The following is a 23,151-nucleotide window of genomic DNA, read 5'->3' on the forward strand; positions in this document are numbered from 1 at the left end:
TGCTCTAAGAACAACATGACTTGGTTGGTTGGATGAAATCAGGGGAGGGTGGCCCACCTAGTTGAATTAAGGGGGGTGGGGGTGTGGGGTGGAGAGATTAGTTAGGAAAGTTACGTGACTAGGCGTAGGTTTTTTTTTGCGGGTGACTAGGCGTAGGTTTTACATATGTGTAGCATTTTTGCAGTGAAATACCATGCGGGAGGAGGGAGGAAGTTTTGTGGCTGGTTTGAGGGATGTACTATTATTCCATCTAGGACAATTCCATTCATATTGAGAAAGTACTTGGCAAAAATGTTGGACAAGCCCTCCCATGAGTTTCGTTGGGCAGGCTCATCCATGAGCGATGCTACACTTACGTAACGAGTCTTACGTATGTTGCGTACGATCTGATGTGGTGGGTTTGGATTGGGCCGAATTTGGGGACACGGGCCCACCCTGAAAATCAGGGGGGGGGGGGGGGATAGTTTAGTTAGCGTGGGAAGGATTTACGTAAGGTTTCGTAAACCCATATGTAGGTGTAACATTATTGGCTCATCCATAGTATTCATGTAATCTTAATCAATGAAGATGGTTAGTGTAAGAATTAACATTGGGGTTTTTAATTGTTTGAATTGCTTATCACAAATGCCACACGGTAAGGATTAGCATTGTTTGGTCAAATTATTCTTGTTACTTTAATTAAGAACATGAAATATAAAATGTTGCCATTTAGTTTGGTCTGTCAATAAAGATATTCTCGACATCTAAGATTAGCCAAAGAAGGACTTGCAAGTGCTGGGAGGAAAGTGGCGCTGCCGCCGACCTCCATCGAGGTCTCCACCGGCGAATTTATTTAAGATTAGAATTGCTCGAAAATGGTTAAATAATCATCACCATCGATCACATCACAGCATCCCACGTCCAAATTAACACACACCAAAGGGAAATATTAAATTGTAAAACATGGTTGGAACTGAAATTTTAAATCATGGTTATCAAATCACCATATTGAGCTTCGGTAGTTTCGGTAGGTGTCGACTGAAATTTAAAACCATGGTTGGAATTGGAACCAACCAAATCATCAAGCTGCATACGCATGGCGTGAGTCATGGCTTGGTGAAGACCCGGACGTTCCTCCACCGTGACTCCATGCGGTGCGACGGGTTGTGGTGTGATTGCTTGTACACCCCGAACTTGAAGTAGTGCTCGGCGTGCGGCGCGCCGTGGCTGCTCGAGCGCAGCCTCTCGGCGCCGTCGACGTAGACGGTGACGTTGCGCGCGCCCACGTCATGGACGACGTTGAGCCGGAGCCAGCGGTCGTAGGCGTCGTGGGCGAGCACACTCTGCTGGCGGTGGTAGAAGGTGAGGTTGCCGTCGTAGACGTGGAGCATCAGCGTCGTCGCCTGCCGCTCCGGCTTGGCCCCGAAGATCTGTATGATGAACGCGCCGGATGTGCCCGCCGGCACGTACACCTCACCCTCGAAACTACCACACCCTCGACGTGTACACCTCCTGCATGCATGCCATGCACCATGGCACAACACAAGAATTAGCAAAACCGCATATAAGCAACGTACCGCCGCATGAGATGGGACGCAAAAAGAGGATATTTTTGTTCGGTTTCGGATGCCGCATGGGCGCCTACGTACGTTGATCTTGATCTCGGTGCGCGCGCCACCGGGGTAGGTGGGGCTGCCGGGCTTGTCGGTGGAGAAGACCCACATCCGGCGGATGCCGCCGGAGAACTCGTAGCGCGCGTCGAGCAGAACGTCGTAGGGCTTCTGCACAACAAACTGGGACTCCGTCAGCCTCACACGTGTGAAGCCGGCGGTGAGGTGGTCGCCGGAGCCGCTGCGGCCGCGAGCCGTGCCGATCACCACCGCGGTGACCACCACAAGTAGTACACTACGCAAGATGGAGCAAGGCATCAGGTCGCTCGCGCACGCACGGACGCACGCAAATGACTTGAAGTCTAGAACCGTTAGTCGTTGGAACAAGAGGTACGTGCATGATGTATTTATGTAGTGCTTATTAAGGAGTGTTGATCACTTGCACCAAGTCCTAAGAGCATCTCCAGCCGTGCCCCCAACAGGCTCCCAGGGTGACTTTTTTCACGCCGGCACAAAAAAAAACTCCCAGTCGCGCCCCCAAGACGCCGAAATCCGCCGGCTTGACCCATTTTTGGGTCCGGCGATCCCAGGCCGAACCCAGTACGCTGGGGGGCGCTCGGGGGCTCCGGCGAAAGGGAAAACCACGCCTAGGCCACACTGTCAGGCAAAAATTCAAGACAAACGTCCAGATTCGCCCCACCCCCCGCACGCCCTCCTGCCACCATGCCGATCCCGGCGCCGCCCACCGCCCACCACCGCTAGATAGGCCATTCCCCGCCGGAAAAAAGAAGGGTTTTGCCGCGGCAACCTCTCCACCACCTTCCTGGGCGAGTTTTCCCGCGCTCTGACCGCGCAGGGCGGGATACCGGCGGCTGTGCGCCCACCACGCCCACCAGGTGTTCAACGATTTATCTGCTCGACGATGGACTCGGACGAGGCGCTCGCGGCGCTGCTGGAGGAGGAAGCCGATGCCAATGTCCAGGACAAAGAGCATCTCATGGTCCTCGCCGCCCTGGCCGGCCTGCTCGCGAGCAATGCAAAGCCGCGGCGAGGTGGCTCGGCGCCGGGGCGGCTGAAAGCGAAGAACCGACATCGACTGAGAGGCTATTGCATGCTCTACTCCGACTACTTCTCCGACGTTCCACTGCACGGCGACAAAGTATTTCGGTGCCGTTATCGGATGGGCCAAAAGCTTTTCCTCAGAATTGTGAATTCCATCCGGGAGTTCGACAGCTACTTCAAGTCCAAGAAGGATTGCACCCGCAAACTTGGGTTCACCTCAATCTAGAAGTGCATGACAACTATGAGGATGCTTGCATACGGAGCTCCCGGTGATTCACTCGACGACTATGGGCGCATGGCCGAGTCCATGACCATTGAGTGTTTCTACAAGTTCTGCATGGCAGTAGTGGCAGTGTTTGGACCACAATGCTGAAGACACTGCTCGGATGCTAGCACAGAATGCAGCAAGAGGATTTCCTAGGATGCTTGGTAGCATCGACTGCATGCATTGAAAATGGAAAAACTGTCCGTTTGCTTGGCACGGGATGTACAAAGACGCCAAAGACGATTGCGGTGTGGTACTTGAGGTAGTGGCCACACGGGACCTCTTGATTTGGCACTCCTTCTATGGTATGCCAGGAACTCACAATGACATCAACGTGCTGCAGTGCTCCCCTGTCTTTGCCAAACTTGTTGAAGGTCATTCTCCTCCGGTGAACTTCGAGGTCAATGGGCGGCACTACAACAAGGGGGATACTACCTAGCAGATGGCATCTATCCGACATGGTCTACATTTGTGAAGACTATTTCAAATCCCATGCCAGGAGGCAAGAACTCCTACTTTGCGAAGGTTCAGGAGGCTTGCAGGAAGGATGTCGAGCGGGCATTTGGTGTACTCCAATCTCGATTTGCTGTTGTCCGGTACCCCGCTCAGACCTGGTCGAAAGATCATATGTGGGAGATCATGACTTGATGTGTCATCTTGCACAACATGATCATTGAGAGAGAGAGCAGGAAGAGCCAGTGTTTGAAACTGAACCATATTACAGGCAGACTCTTCTTGCCCAAATTGATCACCAGCTACTGACAACCTGGACTGCCTTCCTCAATACGCGCCAGGAGATCCGAGACCCACAGGTGCATCAACAACTGCCGCAGGATCTGGTGGAGCACCTATGGAGGCTCAAGGGCAACACCTAGCTCGACGTGTGATGAAATATGAGTTTTTATTTGTTGAACTATATAATTTGTATTGAACTGTTTGTTGTTGAACTATTTAATTTTTATTGATTTTCTATGATGAACTATGTGATAAAAAATAACTTCTGTTGAATTTGCGCTGAAGCACGGCGAATATGGACCGATTTGCGCCGACAGCGGGCCGATTTTGCGCCAAAAATGGACTGAAAAGCGGGCAAATTTACGTCAAAATTGAGCCGATATCGGCGCCTGAGAGCGACCTGGGGGCGGCGGCTGGGAACCCAATCGCCCTCAAGCCGATTTTTGCGCCGGTTCACCCCCAGACGGCGATTTTTCAAGCCCCTGTGGGGCCAACGGCTGGAGATGCTCTAAAGGGACATGCATTCGGGAAGATAGTAACATCTAATGTCATTTATTCTTCAGCGGCCAGCCAGTGCTTTTGTCCTAGAGGCATACAAACGGAATTACTTAGGCATGTTGATGCACTTCGTTGTTATAATCAGGCGTCTCTATCTCAAAAAACAAAATCAAACACAGTTCATTGTTTTTAGAGTGCCACATATGTATTTGATATACTCGAGTATCCAGCAAATGTTATATTTTTAGGCATGGCAAATGAAATATTTGTTCATGGCAAATTATGTCTACCGAGGGTGGCAAGTTTTGTTGGCGAGCATGCAAATCCGCATCAGTTTATTTTTTCCGTCATAGAATTGTTGTACTCGCCAATTAAATTTGTCATCCTCACGCCAACAAAAATTGCCATAAAAATGTTCGATTTGCCATCTTTAAAAATCTAACGTTAGATTTCTAGCATTTTCGTTGATATATGTATCTATTATATTATTATTAAAAGAACGTGAGTCCTAATTATAACCTCCGAGTTATCAAGCAGTAAACAAACCATCACATTCGTCCAGATATGATTTAAATTATCTCTTCCTTCGGTTAAGCAGTGAGTCCTAATTATAACCTCCGAGAGTGAAGCTTAAATTTAACTAAAAAAAGAACGTGACAAAGGAGTGGCACTATGAAGACTCAAAGAGCAGACGGGATTCACAATGGTTTAAAGTGACAAAAGAGTGGTACTAGAAACAGTCAAGGAGTAGACGGGCTTCACAACAACTAAAATAGAGTAACAAAGAGTGATACTAGGAAGAACCAAAGGTACACACATATACAAGGCCACATACAAGGCATGCGTGCCATCAAATAAAAGGAATACTAACTTCTCTATTTGTCAGCCAAGATCTTTTTTCATGTTTTTTGGGGATACTTGGACAGATATCAACTGATAAATCAGTGGACGACACGTGTAAATCTGGGGATATGAAGGTGTAGCTTCTTTGGGTGGGTTTTGTGTTTTCCATTCATGATGTGCACACGTGCATGTGTGGGATTCATGCATGTGCGCCAGTTCTGTGAGTTACTCCCTCCGTTCCTAAATATAACTTTCTAGAAATTCTACCAAATGACTACATACAAAACAAAATGAGTGAATCTATATTATAAAATATGTCTACATATCCGTATGTTATATTCCATTTAAAATGTCTAAAAAGACTTGCATTTAGGAACGGAGGGAGTAGTTTGCATGCGTGTGGGTCCCGCCTTTTTTTATGGCAACGTGTGGGGTTCGCTTGGTGACGTGCTTGCCTGCATGTGGCTTTTGCATGCGGGGCTTTCTCGATGGTGCTCTTCACCCGTACTCTAATTTGCAGGGAATGTGATGATTTAGTCCCAAACTTGTAAAATGCAACTTCACCATACCCCCACTTGCATTAGATATGACGATTTGGTCTTGGACCTATCACAGCGCGACAAGTGGTAGTCAATGGGTGGACCGGTCTTTGCCTGCAGTTTTGCAAAAAACACCCTGCCATTTTGTCTAATTAACCCGCGCTACAGGGCACCAGAATTAAATCTGTCTGAACTCCCTTCGCTATGTACTGCTCTTGGAGTCGCGCCAAGTTTATCAAGGGGTGGAAGGAGGATTTCTTTTCCTTGGAGTCGTCGGCGTCGTGGCCGTGCCCGGTGGAGTGGGGCGATCCTTCCAGGTCATCCACCTTCGATCTGTCGCTCACCGTGCAGGAGAAGGCCATGGCAGACAGCCTGCTACATGCTCGAGGGAGTTCCTCGATCGATCTCTTCGCGTAGAGTGAATTGCAAAAAACATCGACATTGAAGGCTAGGGTTGTGGAAACCACAATTCTACGGATTTGTGCCAAAAATCACTAATTCTAAGCCTGATTTTTTTTTTGCAAAAAACACTAGTCGGCAGCTTAGGCCGTTTTGAGCATGATTATGACAGGTGGGTCCCGCTAGACAGGGTGATGTGGCAAAAAAGAAAAAAGAATTACATCCTGATATAATTTTATTTTGCAAAAAGACCCCTGAAAAAAAGCAATAGGGTCCTCCACGCCGGATCACGTCGCTGCAGTAGTCCATGGGCAGGGGCGCCGCCGTTCGCGAGGTTGAACTCGGCCAGCCAGCGCACGGGGGAGGGGGGGGTGCTGCCTGGGTGCTGCTCGGCCGGCGCAGGGGAGCTGCCTCTGCTCCGGCCAGCGCAGGGAGACGCAGTGGAGCTGCGGCTCGGCCGGCGCAGGGAGTTGCTGCTGCTTCGCCGGCGCAGGGAGTTGCCTCTGCTTGGCCGTCGCATGGGGATGCGCGGTGGAGCTACTGCTCGTGGCCCGGCGGCCTCGACCCGCACGTCGGCGCGCTCGAGCTCCACCAGCTCGGACGTCAGTCAACGACGACGACGGTTGGCGGGGTGCGGCTTGCGTGGCCGGGAGGAAGCGGGTATGCAGTGGCGCGACGGATTACGTCCGATTCCGGCTGGCGGCGGAGCTTCGCATGGTCCAACAGCAATGGCGGAGCTCTACTCGTGGCTCATGGCACTCTCCTGTTAGATTTTGAGGGACGCGACCTTATCCTCTTCCTTTTCTTTTTGAAAGATAAGATGACCTTATCCTCTTTTACATTTTTACAATTTAGTCTATACTATTTTGTCTATTTGCGAACCGTTATTTCATGCCACATCACCCTGTTCAGCGGGTCCCATCTGTCATAAACGAGCTTAAATTGAGCCAATTAGACAACTAGTGTTTTTTGCAAAAAAAATTAAGCTTAGAATTAGTGGTTTTTGGCACAAATCCGTAGAATTATGGTTTCTGCAACCCTAGCCTTCAATGTTGATATTTTTTGCAATTCACTCCTTCGCGTATCTCCACTAGCACAACGTGGTCGCAGCCAACATCACCGGGGTGTGATCGATCTCTTCATGTCGCCATGGATGAAAGTGAAGAACGAGCCTGACTGCAAAGTGACGCCTCGCGCGTCGTCGCTTGGGAAGAAGAGGAAGGTGGGGGAGGACCGTGCGGACGGCGAGAGCTCGGCGTCAGACCCCTCTTGCCTGTCGGGCTTCTCCGGCCCCTGGTTGTCGCCGCCCGCGACAAGCAAAGATGGTGACTGGAAGGCAGCGAGGCGGCTGCTGCAGGGCACCGTCACGCCGTCGCGGGAGCGCGAGCTCGCCGCGTCCAAGCCGGCCAACGTTGTCGCCTCAAGCTACGTGTCACTGCTCCAGGTGAGCTCCTTGTTCCGTGTGCATTATTCTTGGATGATTTGTTGTTCTGGATTGATCGATCGACATGGTGCCATACATGCTGGGGCGCAGACGGCGAACGAGGTGACCTTCTCGCTTACGCTCTGGAGTTGGAGGACAAGTACTAGCCAAATGCTTGTTTGCTGTTGGCTCCTTGACATTTTGATGCCTCTGCTCCTCGAGTTCTATGTCCGATGACTGCTGCATGCATGCACTTGGACGATAATACTAGTATGAGCTCGACGAGACGACCAAGGCGGCCGCGGCGCGGGAGGAGCTGTGCAGGAAAATGAAGGCGTGGGAGTGCGACACCGCCGAGGCGGACGCGCTGCGGGCGGAGCTACGCAAGGCCAAGGCCGTGCTCACTGAGACCAAGGCGGATGCGGGGATTGCGGCGGCGGCAGCGCGTGGGCTCCGGGAGGAGTTGGACACGAAGCAGAAGCAATGGGTTAATTAGACAAGATGGCAGGGTGTTTTTTGCAAAACTGCAGGCAAAGGCCGGTCCACCCACCTGGCTGCCACTTGTCGCGCTGTGATAGGCCTAGGACCAAATCGTCACCTCCAATACAAGTTGGGGTATGATGGAGTTGCATTTTACAAGTTTAAGACTAAATCATCACATTCCCTGCAAGTTGGGGTACTTGAGGTGCTTTTACCTTTTTTCTTACTGCAAATTTCCTCTTACGTGTTTACTAAAAGTGCACGTGTCGTCCTGTTGGTTGGCTGCCGCTAGCCCGCTACGTAGGTTGCATCTGGATGCCGCCGCTTCATGCGTACACCGTTTGATATTTTTTGCTGAGGTCGGTTGCTAGCCTATAAATAGGGGGATTAGCTATCAGTTTGTTTCATGTTCTCGGATCGTGCTCTCCCCCTCGAGGTGCGCCGTGATGCCCGTGCTCCTCGCCGTCGTGGTCGCCCATGTACGACCCGTAGTGGGATTTCTGGTGCTGGTCGTATTGGTCGCGCTGGCGTTGATGGTTCTCATGGTTCTGTACGTGCTTCGTCTGCTGGACGTGTCTACTTGGGGTAGTTTCTGATCGTTCATGTTCGCGTCCACAGTCTACTGTGTTTGGGCGGCGGCGAGGTCACCGGGCAGTTGACCCTTTATTGAATTTCCCTTCTATTGCTTCTTCTCATAATGGTGTGTGGTTTGCATCATTGTTTATATTGTTTTTACAATTTTCTACTATTTAGTTGTTGTGTTGTGATGTGATGACTAATTATTTACGTGTTGTTTTTTAAGAAGATGGATTTGCATCTTTGTGTGCTCGGGAGGCACGTCGCCGTCGACAAGAAATCCGTATGGGAAAGCGACCTGTTGATTGTACTCAGGGTTGGTTTACGCTTAGGTTTTCAGTGTTCTTTTATGTGTTCTCATTGATTTTGTATAATTAGGTGTTTTTGTTTGTTTTATATTGCAGGTGTATATTCGTTTACTTTCTCCAATGGTGTACCATCATTTCCAATTTCTGATTCTCATTTTGGTATGTTATCTTTTTGATCTGTTTATTTGGTGTACGTATTTTATTTTATTTTTCTGTTTTCAGAGTCTCCCTTTTCCCCTTCTTTTTGCAGGCCAATTGAATGACAGGGATGGTGTTGAGATTGGTGTCCAGGTGGTTGAAACAGGTGGTGGTGAGTCTGTTGACACTTCTGTGGATGTGCCATCTGAAAATTCAACTCTTCATGACCATCAGTTTGGCGATGAGTTGATAGTTGTTCCTCCACGTGTTGCCCCATTGTTGAGCATGGGTCCTCATGACAGGCCAACCCCTTTAGGTTTGTTTGATTATATACTGGTGTTTGTGTTTTTTAAATATTTCTGCTATCTGTTCATGTGATTCATTAGTGATACTTTTGTTATATTTAGTCCTAGGCACACCTATTTTGGATCGCTTGGATACTTTGTACAAACGGCGCAAACGCAAGTTGCAAGTTGATTCGTGATTTTCGACCAGGAAGAAAAAAGGTATCCATTTACTGCTACAATGTTCTCTACTACTGACCTGTAAACGATGTTTAATTACTTTATTGTTTTAGCATGCTTATGTTTTTTATTACAGTTCGACCGATGCAGCCGCCTTTTCCTAAGGAGTATGTTTGTTTACTTAAAGGTAATATTTTGTGTTTGCTTCTCTTTTTTTTATATGGGTCTCCTTGGTTGTTCCGATTTATTAAATGTACTAATTTATAACTTTTGCCAGCTGTTTCAAGGGGGAGGTCTTATTATGGTGCGCCAGGTTTTACCTGTCGGAAATGTGGGGCATTTTATTGGTTTCATGAAGGGTCCACACGTCATAAGGATGCTAATCCTCGACAGCCTATTTATACCGGTTGCTGCCGAGATGGCAAGATTTCTTTGCCAAAGTTTGCTGATTGGCCCTGTCCGTTGAAGGATTTACTTCGTTTCAATGGTGGTCCTGTTTGTGCCCGTTTCATGCGCTTGATTAGACATTATAATTCTATGTTTTGTTTCACATCTCTTGGTGCTCAAATTGATCACAGTGTTAACGTTGGTGGTGGTCCATATGCATTTAAAATGAACGGTGTCGTTTATCACAGGATCGGTTCTCTTCTTCCTTCTAAAGATGAAAGCCCTAAGTTTGCACAACTATATATTGTTGATTCAGCCGATGAAGTCAAAAGTAGAATTAATGTGTTTGATCCTGAAGGCGATAGTTCTCTTGAGCCTGATCCAGAGATAGTAGCGAGCCTCATTGATATGTTGAATAAGCATCATCGTTTGGTACGCAAATATAGAATTGCTCGCCAAAATTTGTCTTCTCCTGATGGGCCAAAGGTTTCTATTCGCTTCTTAGGAAATGATGGTGGGCCTCACGGCACGCGTTTTTCTGGTCCAACGGCCTCTGAGGTGGCTGCTGTGATTGCTGGTGATCTTACTCCTGAGCGCAAGAAATTTGATGTGGTTGTAGAGACACATGCTGGTATGTTGGAGCACGTATCTTCTCTCAATTCTAACCTTATGGCTCTACAGTACCCCTTGCTTTTCCCATATGGGGATAAAAGTTATCATTTGGGTATTAAATATGTCAACAATGATGATGATTCTTCCAATGTGAATGCTTTACTCTTTGAAGAGACACCTGATACTGGTGCTATTGTGCCTCGGCGTTCTAAAGTGCCACGGAGCCAAGTTTCTATGTTGGAGTATTATGGTTACTATCTTCATTATCGTGAGGGGGAACCAAATCCTTATACCAGTTGTGGGCGACTCAGTCAACAAGTGGCTGTCAATGCTTATTCTTGTGTTGAGTCGGACCGTTTGGAGTATCAATTTTAGAATCAGGACAATTTACGATCCGAGACTTACCAAGGAATATCTGATGCAATTGGAGAAGGTAGTTCTACTAGAAAGAATGTTGGTGTGCAATTTATACTGCACGGAAGTTTTACTGGTGGGCGCCGGTATATGGTTTTAAATTGTCATGATGGAATGGCTATTTGTCGTGAATATGGTGCTCCAGATTTATTCATCACTTTCACATGTAATCCAAAGTGGAAAGAAATTATTGATGCTCTTGCTTCCGAGCCTGGACAAGTTCCTGCTGATCGATCTGATATTGTTACACGCGTTTTCAACATGAAGTTTGCTGAATTTCTAACTGATGTGAAAATTGGTTCGCTTTTCGGTCCTACTCAAGCATGTAAGATACATTTCCATGCTATTTTTTAAAATCTTACTTTTTACTTATTTATTTTGATATTTAATGCCATCCAGTCTAGCTTCATATACTTGGATTCTGTTTTTTCAGCAAAATATTTGATACATTTATTTTGTTTCATGTAGATTTGTATGTTGTAGAATTTCAGAAGAGAGGTCTTCCTCACACTCATACATTAGTTTGGTTGAAGGCCAGTACCAAGGATCCTTCTCCATCTTTTATCAATGAGCTGATTTGTGCTGAATTACCAGACCCTTTGGTGGATCCTCTTGGATATGCTCTTGTGGACGAATTTATGGTACATGGTCCATGTGAAGTGCACAATGATAAATGTGCATGCATGAAGAATAATAGTTGTTCCAAAAGGTTTCCAAAACCTTTTAGTGAGGAAACAATGGTTGATGACGTCGGATTTCCTATTTACCGTTGTCGCCACGATGGTCGTTATGTGCTCAGAAAGAAGGGCACTCTACAACTTGGAAATGAGTGGGTTGTTCCCTATAATATGAAGCTTCTTAAACATTTTGAAGCTCATATAAATGTTGAATGGTGCAACAAAACAAATCTTTTAAAATATTTGTTCAAGTATCTTACAAAGGGGCATGATGTTGTACGAATGCGTATTGAAACCATCAATGAACGAAGAGGTGTTTTTACTGTTCCAATTCCTACTGGTAGAAATGAGATTGACGATTACATCAAATGCAGGTTCGTATTGATATTTTACTTTTTTGTGCAATTAATTTTTTTCTTTTATTTGTGCTTTTTATTTTATGTATATTGAGTTGTTAAAATTGTTTTTGTTACTCTTGTACCAAGGTACCTATCTGCATGTGAAGCTCTTTGGAGAATGTTTGCCTATGATATTCATGGACGACAACCTTCAGTTGAGAGATTAGTTGTTCATCTTCCTAATATGAATAGAGTTATTTTCAGTGAGGAAGCCAATCTTGATGGAGTTTTAAATAATCCATCTGCTTTGAAGACAATGCTGACTGAATGGTTTGTTGCAAATCGTAAGCACAGGTCTGCTATATCGCTTACGTATTTGGAATTTCCTACTCAATGGGTTTGGAATGCTAGCGATAAGCTATGGACAAAGAGAAAACAACAAAAAAAGCTTGGCAACAAGATAGGTCGTATTTATCATGTACATCCTGGTACCGGCGAATTGTTCTTTCTTCGGATGTTGCTCATGGTTGTTCCTGGTGCTACTTGCTATGAGGATTTGAGAACACACAATGGTCGACTTTATGATACTTTTAAGGAAGCATGTCAATCCAGAGGATTAGTAGGTGACGACAACGAATGGTTTAAGTTATTTGATGAAGCTATCGTATGGGCCAGTGCATTTCAGTTGAGGCATCTTTTTATGACCATTCTTCTTCACTGTGAAGTTGGAAATGGTCGTGCCCTTTTCGATCGGTTTTGGCCAGATATATCACTTAGGCTGTCCAGAACTTTGGATAATCCTAGGTATAAAGTGCCGGAAGATTTTCTACACGATCAACTCCTTTGTGAGTTATCTTCTATGTTTATTAAAAATGGATCATACCTTGCTTCTTTCAACTTAACCTCATGCAAGATACCTATCAAGAATGAATGCTTAAACAGGTTGATTCTTGAAGAGTTAAGCTATGATGCAGCTAAGTTGGCTAATCAAAAATTGAATGATGAACAAAGAAATATATACTTTGAAATATTGGGTGCTATTCATGCAAACAAAGGAGGAGTATTTTTTGTTTCTGGACATGGTGGCACTGGGAAAACTTTCCTTTGGAATTCAATCATTGCTGCCCTTAGGTCTGAAAAGCAAATAGTGCTCGCCGTTGCCTCATCTGGAGTGGCATCTCTTCTATTACCAGGTGGCCGAACTGGACACTCAAGGTTTAAAATTCCACTTGACGTTCATGAACAGAGTCAATGTGGTATATCAAGAAGTTCTATGTTGGCCGGGTTATGCCAGAGGGCATGTCTTATTCTATGGGATGAAGGTCCAATGACTCATCGTTGTTGTTTTGAAGCTTTAGATCGAACATTGAGGGATGTTCTTTCAGCTGAGAATGAAGAAAATTGGTTGTTACCATTCGGAGGGAAGACATTTTTATTCGGCGGTGATTTTAGACAAATTTTACCGGTCGTTGAAGGTGGAACAAGAGACGACATTATTGGTGCCATGGCGGTCTCCTGTGAGCGAAAACAGAGAGAGGGAGGGGAAGATCGTGAGACAGAGAGGTAGAGAAGCAGGAGGGGCAAACGAGCGGGGCTGTCGGGGCACTCATCTCCGGCGTTGTTCCGGTCGCCGTTGTCGACCGGCCGACGAGGCGGGGTCGAGGGTGATGGGGAGCTGCGGTAGGAGCTCGGGCAGAGGCAGATGCTCGAGGAGGGATCGAGCGAGAGGAGCTCGGGCCTCGGTTGCGGGATTGGGTGGATCGAGGGAAGGAGGTGGTTGGCCCGATCGGGAAATCGAGGGAGAGAGGGTGGATCTGGAGGGATCCCGAGGTGGGAGATGCTGGCGGCGGCGGGATGGGACTGATGGGGCAAGGCTCCTAATTTCTAGGTTTGGACTAATATATATCTCATGGGATTAGATTAGAGGCTATTTGGGCCCTCCGATTTAAATCGGACGATTGAGAAAAATAGGCTATGAGAGTCCAACAAAGAAAACGGTGATGTTTTATAGATGTTTGGGGATGATCCGGACCCAACGGTGACAACAACCCGGGTCGGGTTCGGGACAATTTTCGGACGCACGCGAGGGGGTGGGTGGTTGTGCAGAGAGGGTCAAACGGTCAGACAAGAGAGAATCGAAAAACCGGTTAGACTCAGAACGGTCAACGAACGCAACAGAGAGAAGCGAGGAGCGGCAACTACGAGCGAATGCAACAAACAAACGAAACACATGACAACAACGAAAAACATGGAAGCCGTCTGGAGCGTCGGTCTCGGGGCGTTACAGCATCCAACTTGCTTGCTCACGAAGACCTATGGCATTTGAGGAATCCCATTGTTGGAATATACAAGCCAAGTTCTATAATAAAAAATTCCCACTAGTATATGAAAGTGACAAAACAAGAGACTCTCTATCATAAAGATCGTGGTGCTACTTTGAAGCACAAGTGTGGAAAAAGGATAGTTGCATTGTCCCTTTTTATTTCTTTTTTCCTTTTTTTGGCCTTTCTCTTTTTTTGGGGACAATGCTCTATTAATGATGATCATCACACTTCTATTTATTTGCAACTCGATAATTACAACTCGATACTAGAACAAAATATGACTCTATATGAATGCCTCCGGCGGTGTACCGGGAAGGGCAATGAATCAAGAGTGACATGTATGAAATAATATGCATGGTGGCTTTGCCACAAATAGGATGTCTACTACATGATCATGCAAGGCAATATGACAATGATGAAGCGTGTCATAATAAACGAAACGGTGAAAAGTTGCATGACAATATATCTCGGAATGGCTATGGAGATGCCATAATAGGTAGGTATGGTGGCTGTTTTGAGGGAGATATAAGGAGGTTTATGTGTGATAGAGCGTATCGTATCATGGGGTTTGGATGCACCGGCGAAGTTTGCACCAACTCTCAAGGTGAGAAAGGGCAATGCATGGTACCGAAGAGGCTAGCAATGATGGAAGGTTGAGAGTGCGTATAATCCATGGACTCAACATTAGTCATAAAGAACTCACATAGTTATTGCAAAAATCTACAAGTCATCAAAAACCAAGCACTACACACATGCTCCTAAGGGGATAGATTGGTAGGAAAAGACCATCACTCATCCCCGACCGCCACTGATAAGGATGACAATCAAAGAACACCTCATGTTTCAAATTTGTTACACACGTTTACCATACGTGCATGCTACGGGACTTGCAAACTTCAACACAAGTATTTCTCAAATTCACAACTACTCAACTAGCACAACTTTAATATCACCATCTCCATATCTCAAAACAATCATCAAGTATCAAACTTCTCTTAGTATTCAATGCACTTATATGAAAGTTCTTACTATATCCATCTTGGATGCCTATCATATTAGGACTAATTTAGCCAAAGCAAACTACCATGCTGTTCTAAAAGACTCTCAAAATAATATAAGTGAAGCATGAGAGATCAATAATTTCTATAAAATAAAACCACCACCGTTTCAGTAAACTCAATCAATATGAATAAACCCCATCATTTTACCCTTAATGACAACAATACAAATATGAATAAACCCCATCGTTTTACCCTTAATGACAACAATACAAATACGTGCCTCGCTACCCCTTCTGTCACTGGGTGAGGACACCGCAAGATTGATCCCATCACAAAACACCTCTCCCACTGAAGATAAATCAATCTAGTTGGCCGGATCAAACTGATAGATCAGAGAGAAATATAAAGCTATAACAATCATGCACAATAAAGTTCATAGAAGACTCAATTACTTTTAGTGAATAACCTGATCATAAACCTACAATTCAACGGATCCAAAGAAACACACCGCAAAAGAAGATTACATTGGATAGAGCTCCAAAAATATCGAAGATCAAAGAGAGAGAGAGAGAGAAGAAGCCATCTAGCTACTAGCTATGGACCCGTAGGTCTGTGCTGAACTAATCACGCATCATCGATAGGGTAGCAAAGTTTTTTTGACTGGGAAATAGAAAATAGCAAAGTTGATGTAGAAGTTATCCGTGATCGATTCCCCATCCGGCAGAGTATCGAAAAAGGCCTCCTGATGGGATCATGAAAGAACAGAAGTTTGTGGCGACAAAAAAAGTGTTTCGGGTGTCTGTCTGTTGGTTTGAGAATATTTGGAAATTTATAGAGGTGGAATTAGGTCAAACGGAGTTGTGTGGGAGTCACGAGCTTGGAAGACATGCCATGTGAGCTTGTGGCTCTGCCGTAAGGCTTCTGGCCTTCTCCGGAATCTCCTAGGGTCCTCTGGTCCAGAAAAAATCACCGTAAAGTTTCATTGTGTTTGGACTTCGTTTGGTATTGGTTTTCTGAAAACTAAAAAAAAACAAGCAAAAAACAGGAACTAACACTGGGCACTGAGTTAATAGGTTAGTCCCAAAAATGATATAAAATAACATATAAATACATATAAAACATACTAGATTGATAATATAATAGCATGAAACAATCGAAAATTATATATACCTTGGAGATGTATCAGGTGGTGTTGACGGGCAGATAGAGAGTGGTGAAATACATCACAACGACTCTCTCTCTCTCTCTCTTGGAACGCGAGCATCGAAATCAAGGCCAGCCCTCGGACATGGCAAAAGGCGTGGCGGCCTAAAATCTAACTCTACCAGCCATGAAGGACTACTTAAGTTATGATTATGGGGTGGACAGGGGCAGGGGGCGCTTGCCCCCCTCCCCCAGCTTCTTTCATCATATTGTATTTGTTCAATAGTTTTTGTATCTTAGAATTACCAATTCTAGAATATAATACTCCCTCCGTTCCAAAATAGATGACCCAGCTTTGTACTAAAGTTAGTACAAAGTTAAGTCATCTATTTTGGAACTGAGGGAGTAGTTGCCCATCCATATACGCCGCGATAACGATGACATCCACAACTGTGATGGCACCAGAGATAGAAATGGTGACATGCCGGCTCGACCTCGAGGCTCTAGCACGCCAAAGATGACGACGAACAGATACAATGCAATGAGGAAATGGTTGTGAATGTCGCTAGTTATGTGGGTGTAGATGCGGAGATATGCGAGGTAGGTGATGAGGTTGCTGGATATTCCCACAACACACAACTCCTGGTCTACCTCAGTAGTTATGATTAGGGTGGCAGGCAGCCAACCTCCCCTACCATAAAAAAATGTAATGTGGGTCAGGGGTGGACCCAAAAAAATCTTGAGAGGAGGCAAGAATGTATGAATAAGTCAAGCATCCATATAAACTAAAATATGGGCATAACCACTTCGTTGTTTCATATCATCAAGGGGCAGAGCCCCCCTTCCCCTCGACAAGTTCCATTATCTAGGGGCGAACCCAGGGAAAAACTTGAGAGGGGCAGGAATGTACATCCATATTCATGAACCAATAAGACAAGTCCAATATATGGGCATTATCACTTCATTCTATTAGATCTCCCCCTCCACGGTTCCATTATCAAATGAAACACGGTTCACAACCTAATCCAGATACAAAGTATAACTACAGGAAAGTAAAACAACGAAGCTTTGGCAATACACAACACAACTCATTGGCAGCATATTACTCCCTCCGTCCCAAATAAGTGTCTTAAGTTAGTATAAAGTTGAGACACTTTTGGGATGGAGAGAGTACAATTTAAATGCAAAAGGCTGCCACTGCACTAGGATACTACAATCCTAACTCCCTCTCTGAAGATCACATAGCGTCCATCTACTTTGATCTTGCGAGAGCCTTGGTTGATGGAAGAGCTAGGCATTCTATCTTTGATTTCTTTTGAGATGGCTGACATGGAAAGTTGACAGCTCCAATGGTGTGTTTGGACTTAGTGTGGACATTTTTCCGCCCCCAATGACTGCAGGGCGTGGAGAGGAAGCATCCCCTCCTCAGTCTGACATAGAGAGTATATATGTCTGCTATCAGCAGAAGAAAGGCGTGTAAACATATGAACGTTGATTAGAGCACCTACACTGCACTTACCAAAACCTGTCACCCCATTAGAACCTCTCACTGACCAGAATATAACAAAAAAACCTATTTATTAAATATTAAGTTTTTGAGTTACACAGTTCCTACCAAAATATGTACTTTTTTTATAAAAAATGAAATCATATTGTTTTTGAATAAAAACTGACCTTCCCCCACAAAAAAAAGAAAGGATAAAAACTGACCTAATCATTTTTCTTGCCGGAAACCAAAACTTGGCTGAACTCAGTCACATTCATGATTGTTTGGCTGGTTCTTCTACCACAGTGGAGACCAGAATTACCAAAAAAAGTTATGGATTTTGGCCTCTATAAAAGACTTTGATTGTATGAATATTCCTAGTGATATGATTTTTTTATTGACTTCATTATAACTGACCATTTTTCAAAATCCACCGTATCGAACATTGAGAATCCTCTAATAAATCTACTCCCTAATTCTTGGAGACAAGAACCTTTTTCCCCACCATAGCAGCAAACTTCAGCAGTAGATCCAGCCATCTGCGATTGGATCATCAATCTCGACTACCTCGCCCTGTATCATTGAGTCGACAACTTCTACTAGGTCGACGTCCGACCTTACTGGATCAAAAACCTCGGCTGCCTCACGTTCGGTTGGATCGACAACCCGGACTACCTCGTCGGGAGAAGCTGAAGCAATCCCCATGTCACGATCATCTGTGGGAGGTTCCACTCTATCCAACAACAAAATATGAAGCTTTAGGAGGGCCGCCAAAACAGTATCCTAGATACAGTTTTAAGCTGTGTTTTCTTTGACAAAAAGCAGGTGAAATTTGATTGATTAATTCTTGAAATGTTATAAGCTCCTAGGTTGCTTTAGTTTACTAGAACACGCATGCATGCATACCTTGGTGGAGCAGTGTGCAGGTAGTGTAGATAAACGGAGAAGTAGTACCAAAGGTAGGCAACTAGTGTTGGAATTTTGCTAGTAGGCCTTTGGCCCAAAGTCCAACTAAAATTCTGAAATTCTTTTGGCCCATTCATGCACACATGTGAGTGGAGTGAATGAGACTAAAGTTTAGTCCCACCACGGAAGTTGAGGGAGAGTTGCACCTCTTTTAAGGGAGCTCTTCTACCACTTGTATGAGCATGAGAAGAGGAAACCTACACGCGCGCTCCTCCTCCTCGCTCGCCTCGCCTCGCCGCGCCGCGGGTTGCGGGATTGAGCCGAGCCGAGGACAAAGCTATGCACGTTGTCTATATTTTTGCTGCTTGGAAAAAATTAATGAGTTATTAATTAATAATTAACGGACGCGTTAATTAGTGAACCGTTTCCGATTCTTTTGGATCGTGACGACTCGGACGTGGGGTTTACTCCCACGACCTACCCGGCCCGCACTATATAGTCTGGCAGAGGTCTACCCTAGCCGCTGCCGCTTCGTATGGTTTCGCACCACCGTTCCAGATCATTGCGCCATCAAGCAAGTCTTCTCCATCCCTCCTTTCGGCGTGCACCGGGAGAAGGGACATCAGGCCTCCGGAACCTCGTCTCTTGTGATCCTGTACGGGAGAGGGGCGATCAGGTTTTTGGGGAGCGCACTCGCGCGACTGCTGGCAGCGACGACTTCGGGAACGACGACTTCTTCCCCGACCTCGGCAACCTCATGCTCGACGACTTGGGCGACAACGTCAACGCCGGCGGTGTTGCTCCCGCTGCACCGTATGTGATTCTATCCTTCCTGTTCGAGATCGTGGTAGAATTCATGTTCCTAGTATGTGCCATGGATGTGATTTGTGCATCTACTATGCTAGTTCGCATGATTTGTTTAATCTCTGCTATTGCTGTCATGATTTATCTTCTGTTTATTCGGATTAAATCTAGTAGTAATTTGCTCATATTTCCAGCAATCCAAAAACCTGATTATAGGCAATTTACTCCGAGTGGTTTTGCTGCGCATCTGAAGCCGCCTGCCTTTAAGGGGCACAGTATAAGAGGAGGCGCACGAGAGCAGTCTACTGGTTTCAGACCATGGGCTGCTATGACGCCACTAAGGGCAAGCCTGAGGGCGATCTTAATCCAGCACAGCTGGAAGCTTTTGAGAAGATCGATACTCTCTTTAAAGGCGCTCTTCTGAGTGTTCTTGATGATTCCATTGTGGATTCGTATATGTCGTTTGACAACGGCAAGGACATGTGGGCTGCGCTCCAGGCCAAGTTTGGTGCCCCAGACGCCGGCAACGAGTTGTACGTCATGGAGCAATTCTATGACTACAAGATGACTGATGAACGCTCTGTTGTGCAGCAGGCTCATGAGATACAGTCGCTCGCAAAGGAACTCGAGTACTTCAAGTGTGTGTTGCCCGACAAATTTGTTGCCGGAGGCATTATTGCCAACCTTCCACCTTCGTGGAACAATTTTGCTACTTCCCTAAAACACAAGAGACAGGATTTTTCCGTTGCGGATCTCATTGGTACTCTTGATGTTGAAGAGAAGGCGAGAGCAAAGGACACACGTGCTCGAGTTGCCGAGGGAGCTTCTAGTGCCCACATGGTACAGAAGAAGAACTTTCAGCCCAACAAGTTCAAAAACAACAAGAACAAAACTCAGGGCAAAGGAAAGTTTGATACAAAGAACAAGCCGTCACATTCTACCAACTTCAAGAAGAACTCTCATAAGAAGGGGGAGGGACTTTGCCATGTCTGCGGATCCTAATCACTGGGCTCCAAAGTGTCCTAACCGCTTTGAGGAGCGTGAACATGAGAAGAGCGGCAAGTCCGCTAATGTTGTCATCGGTGATACTGATATGAAGGAATCTGGGTACGGTATTCTTCCTACCATCCTTTCAGTATTTCAATCTCCTGATTGGTTAATTGACACCGGTGCTAATGTACATGTTTGTGCTGATGCCTCTATGTTTTCTTCTTACCAGGTCACAGGGACTTCTCCCGTGCTGATGGGAAACGGGTCACATGCCATCGTTCGAGGTGTCGGTACAGTCGATCTGAAGTTTACTTCGGGGAAGATCGTGCGTCTGAAGAACGTTCATCATGTGTCGTCCATCAATAAAAATCTCGTTAGCGGTTCCCGTTTATGTCGAGATGGTTTTAAGTTGGTTTTCGAATCCAATAAAGTTGTAATTTCTAAGTATGGACAATTTGTTGGAAAAGGCTATGAGGGCGGAGGCTTGTTTCGCCTATCTTTGTCAGATATTTGCAGTAAAGTTATTAATAATGTTTGCCACAATAATGAGTCCGACATTTGGCATTCACGACTTTGTCACATTAACTTTGGTTGCATGACACGGCTAGCCAATATGAATTTAATTCTGAAAATCTCTACTATCAAAAGCTCCAAGTGCCAAGTATGTGTGCAAGCTAAGCAACCTCGCAAGTCCCATAAGACTGCAGAGGCAGAGAACCAACTTGATCGAAAAATTAAACAGCTTCGGTCCGATCGTGGTGGAGAGCATTTTTCCAATGAATTTGATCTGTTTTGTGCGGAACATGGTATAATACATGAGAGGACGCCTTCCTACTCACCTCAGTCAAATGGGGTAGCCGAAAGAAAGAACCGAACTCTAACTGATATGGTTAACACCATGTTAGACACATCAGGTCTCTCCAAGGAATGGTGGGGGGAGGCGCTAATGACTGCATGTCATGTCCTAAACCGAGTTCCCACAAAGCATAAGACCATGACTCCATTTGAGGAATGAGAAAGGAAAAAATTGAAACTCTCTTACCTACGTACTTGGGGTTGTTTAGCGAAATTCAATATACCAATTCCCAAGAAGCGCAAGCTTGGACCGAAAACCATGGATTGTGTTCTTCTGGGCTATGCTTTTCATAGCATTGGCTATAGATTTTTGATAATAAAATCTGAGGTATCCGACATGCATGTTGGTATGATTATGGAGTCGAATGATGCAACTTTCTTTGAGGACATATTTCGTATGAAGGATATGTCGAGTTCATCAAATCAGGAGATACCTACTCCATCTAGTGAGGAATTCGCTGTAATTCCTGAACCCACCATTGCGATGGAACACGTTGAGAATCCTGTTGATGGTGACAATGGAACTCCTGTGAGGAGTAAGAGACAGAGGACTGCAAAGTCCTTTGGTGATGATTCCATTGTGTACCTTGTGGATGGCACACCCAGGACTATTTCAGAAGCCTATGCATCTCCTGATGCTGACTACTGGAAGGAAGTTGTTCGTAGCGAGATGGATTCCATCTTAGCTAATGGAACCGGGGAGATCACTGACCGTCCTTATGGGTGCAAACCTATAGGATGTAAGTGGGTGTTCAAGAAGAAGCTTAGACCTGATGGTACGATTGAAAAGTACAAGGCACGGCTTGTGGCTAAGGGTTATACCCAGAAAGAAGGTGAAGACTTCTTTGATACTTACTCACCCGTGGCTAGACTGACCACAATTCGGGTGCTACTATCACTGGCTGCCTCACATGGTCTTCTCGTTCATCAAATGGACATTAAGACGACTTTCCTCAATGGAGAGTTGAAGGAGGAAATTTACATGGATCAGCCAGATGGTTTTGTAGTACCTGGTCAGGAAGGAAAGGTGTGCAAGTTATTGAAGTCTTTATATGGCCTTAAACAAGCTCCTAAGAAGTGGCATGAGAAGTTCGAAAGAACATTAACTGCTAACGGCTTTGTAGTAAACGATGGTGACAAGTGCGTGTACTATCGCCATGGTGGGGGCGAAGGAGTTATTCTTTGTCTGTATGTCGATGACATACTGATCTTTGGAACCAAACTTGATCTAATCAAGGAGGTTAAGGATTTCTTATCTCGCTATTTTGAGATGAAGGATCTAGGAGTAGCTGATGTTATCTTAAACATCAAGCTGTTGAGAGATGAGAATGGTGGGATCACACTGCTTCAATCTCACTATGTGGAAAAGATATTGAGTCGTTTTGGGTATAGCGACTGCACGCCTTCTCCAACTCCATATGATGCTAGTGTGTTGCTTCAAAAGAATCGACGGATTGCTAGAGATCAACTGAGGTATTCTCAGATTATTGGCTCACTTATGTATTTGGCGAGTGCCACGAGGCCTGACATCTCTTTTGCTGTGAGCAAGCTGAGTCGGTTTGTGTCAAAACCGGGAGATGATCATTGGCATGCGCTTGAGAGAGTTATGCGCTATTTGAAAGGCACTGATACGTCTCCGTCGTATCTACTTTTCCAAACACTTTCGCCCTTGTTTTGGACTCTAACTTGCATGATTTGAATGGAACTAACCTGGACTGACGCTGTTTTTAGCAGAATTGCCATGGTGTTATTTTTATGCAGAAATAAAAGTTCTCGGAATGACCTGAAACTTCACGAAGAATATTTTTGGAATTAATAAAAAATACTAGCAAAAGAATCAAGGCCAGGGGGCCCACACCCTGTCCACGAGGGTGGGGGCGCGCCCCCTGCCTCGT

At 45.5% G+C, this 23,151-nt stretch overlaps 1 protein-coding gene across 1 annotated transcript; it reads right to left on the reverse strand.

Moving 5' to 3' along the window:
* Positions 1-1,085: 1,085 nt before the first annotated feature.
* LOC109738365 (citrate-binding protein-like) lies at positions 1,086-1,907 on the reverse strand. The gene is made up of 2 exons (XM_020297462.1): positions 1,702-1,907; positions 1,086-1,491 (listed from the first exon to the last, which is right to left on the reverse strand). The coding sequence occupies exons 1-2, from the start codon at positions 1,905-1,907 to the stop codon at positions 1,086-1,088; spliced, it is 612 nt and encodes a 203-aa protein (XP_020153051.1).
* Positions 1,908-23,151: the final 21,244 nt, after the last annotated feature.

Source organism: Aegilops tauschii, chromosome 3, assembly GCF_002575655.3.
Source record: "Aegilops tauschii subsp. strangulata cultivar AL8/78 chromosome 3, Aet v6.0, whole genome shotgun sequence".
NCBI classification, from domain to species: Eukaryota; Viridiplantae; Streptophyta; class Magnoliopsida; order Poales; family Poaceae; genus Aegilops; species Aegilops tauschii.

Bases quoted from the DNA above. Each gene is read 5' to 3' on its own strand.
- LOC109738365 (XM_020297462.1), bottom strand. From the start codon at position 1,907: ATGCCTTGCTCCATCTTGCGTAGTGTACTACTTGTGGTGGTCACCGCG. The intron at 1,492-1,701 runs GTGGGTCTTCTC...GCATGCATGCAG, and splicing joins TCCGGCGGCATCCGCCGGAT to GAGGTGTACACGTCGAGGGT.